Genomic DNA, 15992 nt, shown 5'->3' with positions numbered 1-15992 from the left:
TGATCACATCTGATTGTAGTGATTTTATAATAGAAAGATTTTGCCATGTGTATTCAACAACAATAACTGAAGTTATGTTAATTTCCATCACTGCAATGGCCAAATTACATTTTCACTTCAAAAAGGGACATCACTGAGCTGGATATGTGTCCTGGTGTAGCCATCACTGTATAACCCCAAAGACCCTAGATATACTGAAATGGGCCTTTAAGGCCTTGTTAATATTACATCAGCCTAATGCCCTCCCACAGTGGGCTTCATTCTGCTGTAATGGGGGTGGAACATGATAGTTTCCATGGCAACACATTTATAGGCTAGTGCCTGCAGTGTGTAAATAACATTTGATATTTTTAGCTTCCACTTTGAAGCTGCTCATTCTTACATGCGCAAGTTGTGCAGGGCTGGTCAATTTCCATGATGGATTCTGAAAATGTAAATGGACCTAAATGGTGACGTAGATTCATATTTGTAATCCTGAATAGGACACAAACACTAAAGGGTATTGAATACTGTAGATAATACTCACCAGTTAAATAAAGCAACTCAAAATGGCCTCATCCATTTATGTGTGGTTGTAAATTTTGCCAAATGTGTTAGACTTGATGATTAAAGGTTAACTTTAAAGTCAATATTCAGTTAATGATTTTAGTTAAAACTGAAATTTCTTACAACAATGAAGGTAACCTTATTTTACTTTTACATTTAACTATTTATTTGATATTAAGTATATGCTGAACACAGACTCAGTTGAGTTGAATATAGTTGAATATTTTCTGGCAAAAAAGGAGCAAAAGCAGAGATTATGTAATCAAAATATTAGGGCTGTGATATAGCCCATTCTCTATCTTCTGCTGCTCAGAACAAATACATGTTTTCTGAAAAATTATTTTAAAGATAACATTTTAAAGTTGCCTCTGTAAGTTTTCAATCTTGGTATGAAATAAAACATGATGAAGCTGACATGGGCTCAATGGAATGTACTATTTTCCTCAGTTCTGTAGATAATACTAAGAAAAGGTTAATGTTGTAAGACAGTCACAGGGCTTTTAGAGTGACAGAAATTGCATTCTCAGAGTTGCATGCTGAACAAAGGAGTTGAGAGCATGCTCTCCTCCTGCCATTCAGGGTATTTTCATTCTATATTGTATGTAAACTTCTACCATTGAAGTTCAGAATGGGGTGGTTTTTATTTGTGGCATCTGAACAGGTATAAATATTTAAAATTAGATTCAGTCAGGAATAGTTGCCAGATCTACGTCTGTCTATTGCTTTGAAGGGATTTTAATTCAGAGTTGAAAGCACTGTAAAGGAATTAGAATCTGTACAACATCTTAACCAGACCAACTCAGTGATTCAGACTCCACCCCCTTCATGTTACCATGGCAAAAAAAAACCTAGACGTCACACGAAAAACCTTCACTGGATATAAGTGTCGAACCCTCAAACAGCGACTGAGCTTGGGTGCGTGTCGGGGTGGAGAGACACGTGTAGGCAGGATACATCAAGGGGGAACTCAGATAAAGTAGACGGAAATTTAAATTTTGTGAGTTGTGATAGATTTGTAAAATACTTGGGATTTGAACGGTCAAGGTTTTTTACCCAAAAGACGCAAAATGGGACGCGGAGTAAGTGCGCTTATCTTTATATTTTATCTTTGTTGTTTAACCGATTGTTGTTGTTACAGATTAATATTTTAATGTCACGAAAAAGCTTTTGAGTGAGCGCATGTTAAGTTTCATTGTTAATGGATGCAGTAACAGATCATCTCCAGATGGCTACCACGCACATGACTTCCGCAGTTGCTTCTTTAGGTGGTTTAATGTGGGCTAATAAAAAGAGACTTGATTTTTACCTGCTTAAAAACCATTGCGTTTAAGGTAAATAGCAACAGGTTCACAAATTGCAGATTCAAAAAGATAATTAATTTGGGTCTAATTATTTCAGAAAGAACGTCCGAGTTCAGTGAAGATTACAGGAATGTAGCAGGCAGTGAAACTTCCTCTGAGATGGCCGCTTTGTTGAATGGCCTGTTTGTGTTAAACGAAATTTAGAAATGTGACTACATTTGTGATGTTACACAAATATTTTAGCGGTCTCGGGGTGCTAGCCTTTATTTCGGAATGGTTGATCCTCTTCACCTGTTACAATGTTGCAAGCTTCCACGCAACACGTTTTTAACACGGCCAATGGAAATGTACAAGAAACGTTTGCTTTATTGAGGTTCCAATGAACTTGTTCGCATTTTGTGAATTGTAATCGTAAGCTTCTGCCACCCTGCTGACACTAATGCTGCAACAGTTTGAGTTGCCCACTATGTACAGTTTGTACGTGTAACACACAATTCTGAACTGACAGCGGCAGAGCGCATTTTCCTCATGTCTGTTGCGAAATATGAACACTGTCATGGGAGACGTGGGGGCCTCATTTCTTCTTCCCCGCCCTCTACTTCAAACTCCCGCATTATATTGCCAATGGATAGAAGTCGTAAATCCCGTCAAAAAATATGCTTAAACAGATCTGCCGCTTTTCTAGGATTCCTCTTCTGGTTTGGGTAAGCTGCCGAGTACGTGAGAGAGACAGATTTTTCGTCTTTTTGAATAAACCCGTCACTTTGTCGGGTTATTTTCAGTTGGTAAATGGCGCGCGGGTTCATGGGTATTGTTTGATCCCTGGATGTCATGGCATCATACATAAGCGGCGTTACTGCTTGCTGTGAGTAGCGTAGCACCAGTCCAGACCCAAATTATGCATACGCAGCCGGAGCCATCTTTGTGATTTGGAGCAACCTAACATTCATATACTGCATCTGGTCTGGTGGGCTGAGCAACGCTCCCAGCCCCCGTCTCTAAAGCCCCCCCATTGCCGTAACACAGATGCCGTTCCTTTTCATGGGACATTATATTTGTTTAAGCGTCTAATGTTGGGAGGGTTGTGCGAGACGGAGATCAAACAAAAAGCTTTCCACGTTAATTCTTTTATTAATTTTCGGTGCTGGTCTGCGCCGGAAGAACAGGGAAATATGTGGCTTAATTCCAGTTATGTCATTTGACATGCCATTGAATGTCAGGTAAAATCTGTGAAATTAACTGAAATTTACAAACCGATATTTCTTGTGTGTTTGCTTTTTCACCCCTCTCAGTAATTTGGGTGTTCGCAACATGTGCAGATCACAGCTGTGTTTTTTCATGTACCCCTGAGGGTGAGGCCATACTGTCCCCTCCAAAGGATTTAACATTCTTTCCATTCAGCAGTCACTACTTGTTGGTGAGCCCGTTTGTCAGTGGTGATCCCATCTCTTTTAACTGAGAGGAGAGGCAGCGCCCCCCCCCCCCCCCCCCCCCCCCCCCCCATGTAGAGGCTGGCTTGGCACCCATTTTCTTTTTTTGGTACGTGGCCTAAAGGAGCAGCTACCGTGAGGCATGACATGCATATCGTCAAACTTGCTCCCACTCTGCTGCTGTTGAAGAATATTTCCTCATGAAATGTTCTGTTATTGTTTTCATTATGAATTTTTTAATAAATGTAAGTTAATGTGAAACATTTTAAAATAGTTATACTAGGTTATGGATTATAACTATGCAGTAAATGAAAGCTTTTTTCTTAATTACTAGCCATGAAATCAAGGGTGCTTGGTTTCACACATGACCTAACCCTTTCAAATATCTAGAGGTGTGGCTCTAGCACCCATGGCAACAGGACAAAGTCTTGAGTATTGGGGAGGTGATCTACTGGTGTGCTCAGTCGTATGTTTTTGGCTCACATGAAATGGGTGAATAGGAGACGAAGAAAGGCACACATGCAGCACTGTTTCATTGTTTGGAAAATCAATGCTTTGTGATTTCCACACTCACAGCTTCATTTAATATAACTTAAACCATATACTACTGTCTGATTAAATAAAGCATAAAAATATTAAGGTAAGAAGCATAATTTTACCAAGAGACAGGTAGAGCGCAATGGCATTTTTCTTGAAGTTTGTATACTCTTCTGTAGAGCATTTATACATAGATGCTGATTTATCTTACTGACTAAACATTTCTCACTTGCTTTCTCCTGATCTGCAGCTCTTCATGGATAACAAATGGATGGAGTCCTAATTATAGATTACCATTCAGTAGCATTTCTGGAGGAGAGGTCATGGGATTATTATTTTTTTAATTTTTTTACCAAATAGTATTACATTTTATGTTCCTTGTTTAATTCCATTTACATTGTGTCAGACAATAAAGGGATAATGATCCAAAAAAGCCGATCTGTTCACAGATCCAGGTCTGGGAGTATGTCATTTACTTATGAGCTATATACTTATGAGCTTTGTATTTTAGTCCAAAGGCTTCTGAAATGTGTCGGCAAATATAGAAAATGTGTCACTCATTTTCAGCGACTGGGGAGAGCCTCGTCTCTCTTTCTTGGCTGCAGTGTTCCTTAGATATGTCGTGCTACCAAGCCTCTACTACCTCTTTGCCTTTTAGAGCAAATTAATAAACGGAGGGCAAAAGGATTTCAGTGCTCACTCAAAGGCAGATGAAAGTCCTGAACTGACTAGAGACATGATGTTCAGTGTCTGTTTTGCCAGAGTATAGCAATTCCATGCTGAATGAAAAAGCGTCATGCTATTTAGAGGGGCAAAGCACAAGGGATGAAATATGTTGCTTTTTTTTTTTTTTTTTGTGTAATTAGTCTTGAATTATGTGCAATACAGAATTCGATTAAGACGACTTATGTCAGGGTGCAGAGTTTTAAAAATTCAGCCAATTATGTAAGTTACCAAACTTGTTTAATAACGTTGGCCTAGTTGACCACCATCCACAGTTGTACATACAAGACTTGATGGAAAAGCACCAGCATTACACCCATCTTAATTTCTAAAGAAATTATGTAGCCAAACGTATATGGACCCCTGACCATGACGTCTATATAAGCTTGTTGAACGTTCCAATCCAAACCCATGGACCTGATCCCCATGCCTGTTAGTGGATATAACAACCTTTATGCTTGTGGATAAGGCTATCCACAATATTTTTAGACCCTGTCTGTGGACACTTGTACTCATTCAGTCAAAAGGGAATTTGTGAGGTCAGGCAATGATTGATGAGAAGGTCTGGCTTACAAGCAACATTGCAATCCATCCCACTGGTGTTGAGCCCTTGGAGTTCCTTCACACCAGTCTCATCAAACCATGGCTTTATGGACCTCACTTTGCCCAGGGGTACAGTCATGATAAAAAAGGAAAGGGCCTTACCTAAACTGTGGCCAAAAAGTTGGAAGCATGTAATTGTATAACATGTCATTGGATGCTGTAGTGTTAACATTACCCTTCACTGGAACTAGCCCCAACCCTAAAAAAACAGCTCTAAACCATAATGTCACCTTCACCGAATATTAGTGTTGGCACTATGCATGTTGTTAGTGTTGTCTTGGTATCTGCCAAGCCCAGATTCATCCATCAGACTGCCAGTTAGAGAAGTGTGATCATTGTTTCCTCTGTTTCAAAGTTGAGTGGCGGTTTACTTTACACCACTCCAACTGATGCTTGGCATTGCACATAGTTATTTAAGCTGTGTGCAGTGGCTCGGCCATGGAAACCCAGAAGCAGTTTGGAACTCTAGTGAGTGATGCAACAGCAAATGGACGATTTTTACGTGTTAAATGTCAGAACTTGGCCACCCCTTTTCTGCAACTTTACACCATCAACTGCTTCATGGCTTAGCTGTTTTTGCTCCTAGATTCTTACATTTCACAATAATGGCACATGGAGTTGACTTGGTCAGCTCTGTGTAGCAGTGCACAAATTTCATGAGCTGACTTCTGGCACAGATGGCATTCCATGGCAGTGCCATGTTTAGTCACTGACTCCATCAGTGTGACCCATTCTTTTTCCTGTGTTTTGTCTATGGAGATTGCATGAATGTGCTTGCTTTTATATAACTGTTGTCATGTGTGTGTGTGTGGTACAACACACATTTGCTGGTCAGTAGCTCCTAGAGCTACATTCCATAGTCCCATATTATGGATCGGCATCACGATGTAAGATAATACAAATACATTTACCTGAAGTTTATACATTGGAATACAGATTTGATTTGTGCCAGCATAACATTAAAATGATACTGATGATGAAACAACCCATTTTGCTGAATGTATTGGCCAGTCAACAGTCTTGTTAGTGTGACTATGCTTGAAGCACCTTTGGCTTAAGTCAGAACACACTTGAGCCCACTGAAATCTAAAGGAAACCTCTGCATGTAAAATTGGCTGTTAAAGCCTCAGTCCAAGTTTTGAATAACACCACTGAACCCTAGCACTGTGTCCTTCCCAGAAAAGAGTGCTAATAAAAAATAATTTAAAAAAATTGAAAGTTTGGTGGCAAATGTTAACCTATGTTTCTTGAAGTTGTTGTTTAATAATGCATCAGCTACTAATAACATTTTATCTGCATACAGTGTGCCTTCCATGTCAGTAGAGCGGACCTTTGACAAAATCTATGTTCAATAAAGCATTTATGAAGAATGGGCGTGTTTTTGCACCTAGGCTACAGCATGTCTTTTGGAAAATTAGGCATTGTTGACTGCCATTTAGTATAACAACATTTTATAGTAATTTACAAATTTAAGTGAATTCTCATTCTGAAGGTCAAACTGTGAGACATAAATTGCTGGTTGCCTGGTTTACATTCCACCTTCTGAGGACTGTGAGAGAATTCCAAAGTGCACCCACAAGGCAGATTTTCTTGACATTGTGCAGAAGTAACTACAAATGTAATTCCTATCTATCCCTGATTGGTGCTTCTCTTCAACAAAAGCCCATGAATCGTGGGAAAAAATTCAAGTGTGCTTGTTTAATGTATCACAGGAAGGTCGGGAACAGTATGAACTTGCGGCCACCTCAGAACAGGGGAACAAGAAATCCAAGTCCAAGGGTAAAAAGGACAAGGATAAGGATATGGATGAACTCAAAAAAGAAGTGGATTTGGTGAGTTGGCTCTTTTGTACAATATGTGAAAGAGCTAGTTTTATTCAAATGTTATTTAAAAATCTAAAGGTTTTAGCTTGGAGATATTGTTTTAAAGTTTAAAATTATTTTAGGATGATCACAGGCTCTCACTGGAAGACCTCAGCAGGAAGTATGGGACAAATCTAACGCGGGTAAGCCTCATTAAAAATTAATTAAATCTAAATCTATTTTGCACTCAATCACATCTTTATTAAATATTGTTCTTTAGATATGGAAAGTACTAGTGCAATATTGCACTAGTTTCTGTATTACAGTCCATAATTTTCTGTAATAATTTGCCATACTGTCTAAATTTTGTTTAAATGTAGCATTTTCCCTCTTGTAGGGACTGACTGCCTCCCGTGCAAAAGAGATCCTTGCACGTGATGGTCCCAATGCTCTGACTCCGCCTCCCACGACCCCGGAATGGGTCAAGTTCTGCAAACAGCTCTTTGGTGGCTTTTCAACTCTGTTATGGATTGGAGCTATTCTTTGTTTCCTGGCTTATGGAATTCAAGCAGCATCAGAAGATGAACCAGCAAATGATAATGTAAGAACGGTTTTATTACATTAGAAGCCTGTTTGAAAGCATTAGCAACGGGGTTCTTTAGCCTGTTTTCTTGTCTTACAGTTGTATCTTGGAATTGTGCTCTCTGCGGTGGTTATGATCACTGGTTGCTTCTCATACTATCAAGAGGCTAAAAGCTCAAAAATCATGGACTCCTTCAAGAATCTTGTGCCTCAGGTACAGAAAAAACATGCTTTTTCTAATATTAGGACTATTTAATTTGTCTTAAGCCAAAGTCTGTTATGTGGCTTATCTTTGTGATTTGTTGTTTAGCAAGCCCTGGTCATCCGTGATGGAGAGAAGATGAGCATCAATGCTGAAGAGGTAGCTGTTGGTGATCTTGTGGAGGTTAAGGGCGGAGACAGAATTCCTGCTGATCTGCGTATAATTTCTGCCCATGGGTGCAAGGTGAACTTGGCTCATTGTTTAGTGAGGCGTTGGCCTTCTGAGTACCAGGATTTCTCATGTCTGTGATGACTCATTTATTGTTTTCCTCCTTTTTAGGTTGACAACTCCTCTCTCACTGGTGAATCCGAACCTCAGACTCGAACTCCTGACTTTTCCAATGACAATCCCCTGGAAACAAGGAACATTGCTTTTTTTTCTACCAACTGTGTTGAAGGTACTGTTCATTCTGTGGTAATTAATCACTTGGCTGCCAATCAGCATAAATGGTCCATACATAATGCTTTGGTATTTTGTTTCCCCAGGAACTGCTAGAGGTATTGTCATCAACACTGGTGACCGAACTGTGATGGGTCGTATTGCCACTCTTGCTTCTGGTCTTGAAGTTGGCAGAACCCCCATTTCTATTGAGATCGAACACTTCATCCACATCATTACTGGTGTAGCTGTCTTTCTTGGTGTGAGCTTCTTTATTCTCTCACTGATTCTTGGATACAGCTGGCTGGAGGCTGTCATCTTCCTCATTGGTATCATTGTTGCTAATGTGCCAGAGGGTCTTTTGGCAACTGTAACTGTAAGTAGAACATACTAAAATACTGTAGTCACTGTAATGTATAATAATGTAAACTTCCATATCTCTGAGATTGCTAACCGACCCATCCTTATCCCTATATGAAGGTCTGTCTGACTCTGACTGCCAAGCGTATGGCCAAGAAAAACTGCCTCGTGAAGAATCTTGAAGCTGTTGAAACTCTAGGCTCCACTTCCACCATCTGCTCAGACAAGACAGGAACCCTCACTCAAAACCGAATGACTGTGGCTCACATGTGGTTTGACAATCAGATCCATGAGGCCGACACTACCGAGAACCAGAGTGGAACCTCTTTTGACAGAAGCTCTGCCACTTGGGCTGCTCTTGCTCGAATTGCTGGTCTATGTAACCGTGCTGTCTTCCTAGCTGATCAGGATAATGTTCCAATCCTCAAGGTACTCACATGATTCATAATCACTCAGTTTTTGTTATGCTACATTTCAGTCTGCTTCAGGGAGGTAAAGTTAAGCTTTAAAAGTGCCAATTGGGCAGGTCAGCTATTTATTACTGTGTTATTGCCAAGTTGTTTACTGACAAGTAAGACTTGTTTTTCTGCTTATACTCTGGTGTAATTTGGCTCTTTGCCCCAGGGAATCTTTGTGCCCCTTGCTCCCAAGAGCCTTTCAGTAGCACTTACTTTCCCTGTAAACACCCTTACTGTCTTCTGCTATGGATAGCTTCTGAACCCTTTTTCCTGAATTAACAGTTGCAATCAAGTTCATTTTTACTAGTTGGTTACCACTTTTTGGTTGTTTGTGTAATTGAATTAAATTACAATGATTATTATTTGTAAATATGATGCTATGATGAAGAAAATGCAGTGAGCTAAAGTATATTCCATTTGGAATTTGGAGAAATTTTTCCGAAATGTTTACAAATAGAACATTCGAAATTGCGTGCTTAACTCCTCTTTTTACACAGAGAGATACCGCTGGTGATGCTTCAGAGAGTGCTCTGCTGAAGTGTATTGAGCTGTGTTGTGGCTCAGTAAAGGACATGAGGGACAAGTATACAAAGATTGCTGAGATCCCCTTCAACTCCACCAACAAATATCAGGTAACATGATGCAACCAGTTAACCTCATGATGGACCCAGTTATGCTGTAAATGTTACATATTCTTCCTGTGAACAAGAAATTTGCTCATTTTGTTGACTGCCTTCTCTGTATTAGTTGTCCATCCATAAAAACTCCAATGAGGGTGAGAGCAAGCACCTGCTAGTGATGAAGGGGGCCCCTGAGAGGATCCTGGACAGGTGTTCAACCATCATGCTTCAGGGAAAAGAACAGCCTCTTGATGATGAGATGAAGGATGCCTTCCAGAATGCCTACTTAGAACTTGGTGGTCTGGGAGAGCGAGTGCTGGGTAAGATATATATATTTTTTATTTTATTTATTTTTTAATTTTTTTGCTTATTACACCATCTATACTGAACAACTCCACCATTTGAACCACTGAGCAAATCAGACGCTATCTGGTCACATGTCTGGTACGTTTGTTAAAAGCTACAGTCAAGTGTGAACTGGTCTGTCTACAAATCACAATACGTCTTGTTTCGTTGTAGGTTTTTGCCATTATAGTCTTCCTGATGATCAGTTCCCTGAGGACTTCCAGTTTGACACTGATGAAGTGAACTTTCCAACTGAAAACCTGTGCTTTGTTGGCCTCATGTCTATGATTGATCCTCCTCGGGCAGCTGTGCCAGATGCCGTTGGAAAGTGCAGGAGTGCTGGAATCAAGGTTATAACCATTATAAATCATAAGAAATGTTATCATATACCATAGCATTTCTTATTAATTTGAGAAGGTTGCCAGAATTCAAAATCTGTAACATCATCTAGGTTATTATGGTCACTGGTGATCATCCAATCACGGCAAAAGCCATTGCTAAAGGTGTGGGTATCATCTCTGAAGGCAACGAGACTGTAGAAGATATTGCTGCTCGGCTGAACATTCCCATCAATGAAGTTAACCCCAGGTAATGTGTTATTCTTGTATTTACATTCTCCTACAGGTGTGGGATTTTTTTGTGTGTGTGTATGGTGTCACAATATGTTGTGATGTGAACTACTCACTGATTTTGTTTTCAGAGATGCCAAGGCTTGTGTGGTTCATGGTGGTGATCTGAAAGACCTGACCGCTGAGCAGTTGGATGATGTCTTGAAACATCACACTGAAATTGTCTTTGCCCGAACATCTCCACAGCAAAAACTTATTATTGTGGAAGGCTGCCAACGCCAGGTAACAACTGATGATCCCAAAGCCATGAATTCTCCAGTAAGAATTGATTTTGGTGATTAAAAAGACTGAATATTGTTACTTCACGTGTATATTTTATACTTCCAGGGTGCCATCGTGGCTGTGACGGGTGATGGTGTCAATGATTCTCCTGCTCTGAAGAAGGCTGATATTGGTGTTGCTATGGGCATCGCAGGATCTGATGTCTCCAAACAGGCTGCTGATATGATTCTTCTAGATGACAACTTTGCCTCTATTGTGACTGGAGTTGAGGAAGGTAGAGGACATAGAATGCACAATAGCAATGATGCATGATGCACTATAGTTCAAGATCATACAGTATAGGTATTATTAACTATATTTAAAAGCAAATTTATTTTTCCTCCTAGGCCGCTTGATCTTCGACAACTTGAAGAAATCAATTGCATACACGTTGACTAGTAACATTCCAGAGATTACTCCTTTTCTCCTGTTTATTATTGCAAATATACCTCTTCCTCTGGGAACTGTCACCATTCTCTGCATTGACCTGGGTACTGACATGGTAAGTAAAATTGTCAAAGTTTACCTTTTTTAAAAACAATTTTAATTTAAAATTATGCTTTTCTAACATGCTCTAAAACCATCAGGTTCCTGCAATCTCATTGGCTTATGAGGCTGCTGAGAGTGACATTATGAAGAGACAGCCAAGAAACCCTAAAACAGACAAACTGGTGAATGAGAGGCTCATCAGCATGGCTTATGGACAGATTGGTAAGAATCTCTGCCACCTCTGTGAAATTTAGCAAAGTTTTTAGACCATCAACCAGAGCAACCCTATGACAATGATTTGGATTTCTCTCATATATGTTCAGGTATGTTTTGGCCTACAAAAAATATTGGATGCTTTAAAAAAAAAAATCACATTTATCAACATCAGTTGATTGAATGTAATAAGTGGTTATGATGTTGCAGAAAAAAAATGCACATTCTTCACAGTGAACATGGTCACATTTTTCTGTGGGTAGAGGAAGTTGCTTCCTTCATTAGTTTCTTCCTGAATGTAATTGCGTATTAAAATATTCAGGTATTTAAAAGTTCTTGACACCCTTGGTGAACTGTGAGAATACTGGCACATAGTTAATTTATGCCCAAAATTATTTAAACTAACTTTAGCTATAAGTGTGAAATGAGAATGTAGCTAGATGCGTCACCCAGAAGTCTCTGGGAAAGAAGGTTTTGGTCTTACCATCATTACTGATGTCTGGATTCACATACCATCAGTAATGAGGAGGGGGGGGTGGAGGCATTATGTGCTGGCTCATCACATGACTGGTTATTTGAATTCTTTGAAGTAACATGACTCTTACTGGAAACTCTTTCCTCATTCCCTATACTAAATGACTAATGTCATTGTAGTGTATTGGCTTGTTGAGCCTAGCAAAGCAATACAAGGTTAGTTTCAACCACTGTCAAAGCCCCATTGTCCAGAGGCAGAAATTTTGGAACAATTGTGAATGTTCATCTGTAGGCATGTCTGAGCTCTAAAGGCCAGCATTAAGGTTAATCTAAGTATTTATGATCCTGCTATCAGAAAGTGGACAAAATGGACATTTATAAAGTGATTATCTTTTGGATTACTTGTTGGAAAAATGGGTCCCATGATCTTGAGTTCTGAGATGCTTTGTCAAACTATTTTCAGTTCTTGTTTGCGCTGAAGTCAGTAATCCCTCAGTTCCTAGCCCAGTATAATAAGATCCCTTTTTAAGGGGGCTGGCACCATCATGTGGCATCATAAAAACAATTTAGTAATCTGGAGGCATGTTCTAGACAGACACTGTAATTCTGTACACATTCAAAGTCACTTTAGTTGGCGATCTTTAGTTAAATGAGTGTGAGACAATGCTAGAGGCTACTGTACAGGCCTAAACATTATCATTCATTAGGTGTTGGTAGGTGTTTATCTTCTCTTTAGTTGATAAAGGATCCACCTCTTTGCAGACCCATATCTATATTTAACAGCCTACTGTAATTTGTCTTTATCACTTTGCTGTTGTGGTTTATTGCAAACAATGGATTGTCTTTACACTCTCAAGGTTTTCACCTGTTTTATTTAGCTGTACCTTATTTCGGTATTATGCTTTAGATTCTAATTCTTTCAGCAGCCATAATGATCCATGTTGCTTTAAACCAGGTTGTCTAACACTAGTCTTGGCAATCCAACGGCCTTGATTTGTTGGATTAAAGATGGAACTAAACTTTACTGGTGTGGATAAAATGAGGTTAATATGTTTTTTTTTAGAATATTTCATTTCTGAGATGACCCAATTTTAATACAATCAAAGCTTTTATTGTCGTATTTGGGTATATCATGTAATTAACAACCCCCCCAATTCAACACTGTGCACTCACAGGTATGATTCAAGCCCTTGCTGGCTTCTTTACCTACTTTGTCATTCTGGCCGAGAATGGATTCCTGCCATCAACATTGCTGGGTATCCGTGTCTTTTGGGATGACAAATATATCAATGACTTGGAAGATAGCTATGGCCAGCAATGGGTGAGTTGGGGGGGTTGTTTTTTTTGTTTGTTTTTTTTCCTTTTTCTTTTTGGCCATTTATTTGTTTACAATAAATCACAAAAACAAAATAAAATGCATAACTCCGAGTGCTCTATTGTGTACTATCCCAATCTTTATTCTTTTTTTGAGATTCAGTATATTTGATTGACGGTGTCCTAACTTTTTCCTGCGTCTACCTCGTCTGTCTGTCCAGACATATGAGCAGAGGAAGATTGTGGAGTTTACATGCCATACTGCATTCTTTATCAGCATCGTGATTGTGCAGTGGGCTGACTTGATCATTTGTAAGACCAGGAGAAATTCTGTCTTCCAGCAAGGAATGAAGTAAGTAGTGGATGCATATTTTTCACTAAAATAAGCTACAGATCCTCCTCCTAGTGAATCATTTAGCTTTTAGATTGAAAAGTCAACTTTTTTTTTTCTCTTCCCACCCCCCCCCACCCCCCATCAATGTAGGAACAAAATCCTCATCTTTGGACTATTTGAGGAGACAGCCCTTGCAGCATTTCTATCGTACTGCCCAGGAATGGATGTCGCCCTCAGAATGTACCCTCTCAAGTAAGCTCCACCGCATTTCATGTCATTTGTTTCACTCATTGCGTGTCTTCTGGCTTGCATTTTTCAAGGAGCATTGTTTTTTATGCAAGTTGAATTTTAAGACTGGAGTTTAAAACGGATGTTCCTATTGTAATCCGACCTTGTGTCTTGTTCTCTAGACCAAACTGGTGGTTCTGCGCTTTCCCCTACTCTCTTCTCATCTTTATTTATGATGAAATCCGAAAGCTTATTATCCGGCGTAGTCCAGGAGGTGAGGAGAAACTCAAACCTTAGTTTCTTTTCATGAAAAAGTATTTGTATATATAACATAGTATGCCTTCTAAGGGTTATCCTAAAATCTGTTGGTTATTTCTGGATAAAAGAAGAGTAAATATGACCAGGAATATTTAGAAGTTAGACATTACTTGTTGTCATACACACCTTTGTGATCATTTAAGGGGTTTCTGTTTTGTTGTAGGTTGGGTGGAGAGAGAGACCTACTACTAATGCATCCAGTCTACGTCACACGTTTCTTTGCATGGCTGTCTTGCTGCTTGGAATTTTAACTTCAGTAATTTGGATCTTTTTTTATATATATCTACATAAATATCATTAGGGAATGCTTGACACAAACACTGAGATCGTGAACCAAGACATTGTGTGCCTTGTTTCTGAAGCCGGACCAATTTTATACATGTTTTTAAAAATGTAATATAAATAAACTAATCAGGTCCCACATTTGGAGTCATTTGAATGTTTTATTTAATTTATAAATCTTGATATAAAATATATATACATAACTTTTATTTGTGTGTGTATGTATGTATGTATGTATGTATTTATTTATTTATTTGGACAAATGCTTGGAGCATGATGGAAAAATGTCATTTCTCTTCCTATACTGGGTACTTTTTCAATTGGTTAATTTGATATGAGGGACTCATCATCCAACATCAAAATGGGTAGTTTAATTCATTATCCCTACAGTTAAGTCTGCATTTTCCATTTGACTAAGTCTTATTTTCTACAGCCTCAGTTTCTAAAAGGGGATCAAAGAATGGAAGGTCTGTAGCTGCATTATTCCCAGTAGCATTTAAGCATTTCTGGTACATGTAAGTGCTCCACCTTTCTCTAGGGAGACGACACCCATCTAATTGACTTTGGGCATGATTGTACTGCCCACCATGTAGTCTGCCATAGACTTTCATAGATCCCCTTTTCACAAGCTCCGTTTTTTGAAGACATGTCAATCTTTCTGGCTACAAATGGCAAGAAAAAATAAAAATCCATACTTTGCACACAATTTGACTAGTCTAACAATAGATTAGAATCATTTAACATATCAAGGTATTAAAGAAAGATTAGACTAATTAAAAGAACAGTCCAAAGCATATAAAAAGAAAAGGAGCAGGTTACGAGTGACTAAACAGCAGTGCAAAAGGTCCTCTGGGGTTAGTTTAGAACGTACAGGTCTGTCTTTTAGTTCTTGGCAGGAGGTGAGATATCAAAACTGCTCCTTATTTCCAATGGCCCAAGTTATGTCTCGCTGACTTTTCAATTTGCTCAGTCATTTCTCCTAGTCTGCTGGCTCACCTGTCTCTCTCACTCCCCGACTTTGACTTGGTCAGGGTCATCTCACCTGTTCTGGTTATATGCCAGCCTCCAAGCAGAAGGTTCCATGGAGAGAAAGCCCATAGTTCACGCCTGGAGAAACGAGATGCTCCCCACAAGATGCTTCTGTTTCTACTCATTGGTCATATACTGCAAGATGATGAGTTATTTCATGTTTGAAGCTGAGGCTGTTGAAAGTCTGCATGATATTTTGTTCATGTTTTATGTAATTCTGCATTGGAAAAAGTACCAGCCGGCTAGCATCCCTGCAATCAAATGTCTAGTTTCTTGTAATGCAACACCAGGGCGCTTGTGTGCATCATTTCTGAAGAAAATCAAACATTTGGGTTTACTTCCATGTTTATTACTATAATTACATTTTTATTTGTGACATTAATTCTTTCAGCATGTAATTCTCTTCAAGCCAAATTTCCTCCTCAACCACTATGAAACTGAAATCAAATTTCTAACACCATTGCCAATTTTGCA

At 39.1% G+C, this 15992-nt stretch overlaps 1 protein-coding gene across 1 annotated transcript; it reads left to right on the top strand.

Annotated features, from left to right (window-relative positions):
- The first annotated feature begins 1425 nt into the window (after nt 1-1425).
- On the top strand, nt 1426-14630 carry LOC113582621 (sodium/potassium-transporting ATPase subunit alpha-1). Its single transcript, XM_027018486.2, has 22 exons — nt 1426-1625; nt 6853-6972; nt 7086-7145; nt 7340-7543; nt 7625-7738; nt 7835-7969; nt 8066-8183; nt 8272-8540; nt 8645-8953; nt 9480-9614; nt 9730-9922; nt 10122-10297; nt 10399-10535; nt 10648-10798; nt 10904-11072; nt 11185-11339; nt 11425-11548; nt 13189-13334; nt 13549-13679; nt 13812-13913; nt 14072-14163; nt 14371-14630. The coding sequence occupies exons 1-22, from the start codon at nt 1614-1616 to the stop codon at nt 14397-14399; spliced, it is 3081 nt and encodes a 1026-aa protein (XP_026874287.1). The 5' UTR covers nt 1426-1613; the 3' UTR covers nt 14400-14630.
- The last annotated feature ends 1362 nt before the right edge of the window (nt 14631-15992 follow it).

Source organism: Electrophorus electricus, chromosome 16 (assembly GCF_013358815.1).
Source record: "Electrophorus electricus isolate fEleEle1 chromosome 16, fEleEle1.pri, whole genome shotgun sequence".
Taxonomy (NCBI): domain Eukaryota; kingdom Metazoa; phylum Chordata; class Actinopteri; order Gymnotiformes; family Gymnotidae; genus Electrophorus; species Electrophorus electricus.
The sequence above is the reverse complement of the archived record's forward strand: the minus strand, read 5'-3'. Positions and strand labels throughout refer to the sequence as shown.

Bases quoted from the DNA above. Each gene is read 5' to 3' on its own strand.
- LOC113582621 (XM_027018486.2), top strand. The intron at 8,184-8,271 runs GTACTGTTCATT...TTGTTTCCCCAG, and splicing joins TTCTACCAACTGTGTTGAAG to GAACTGCTAGAGGTATTGTC. The intron at 10,799-10,903 runs GTAACAACTGAT...TTATACTTCCAG, and splicing joins TGGAAGGCTGCCAACGCCAG to GGTGCCATCGTGGCTGTGAC.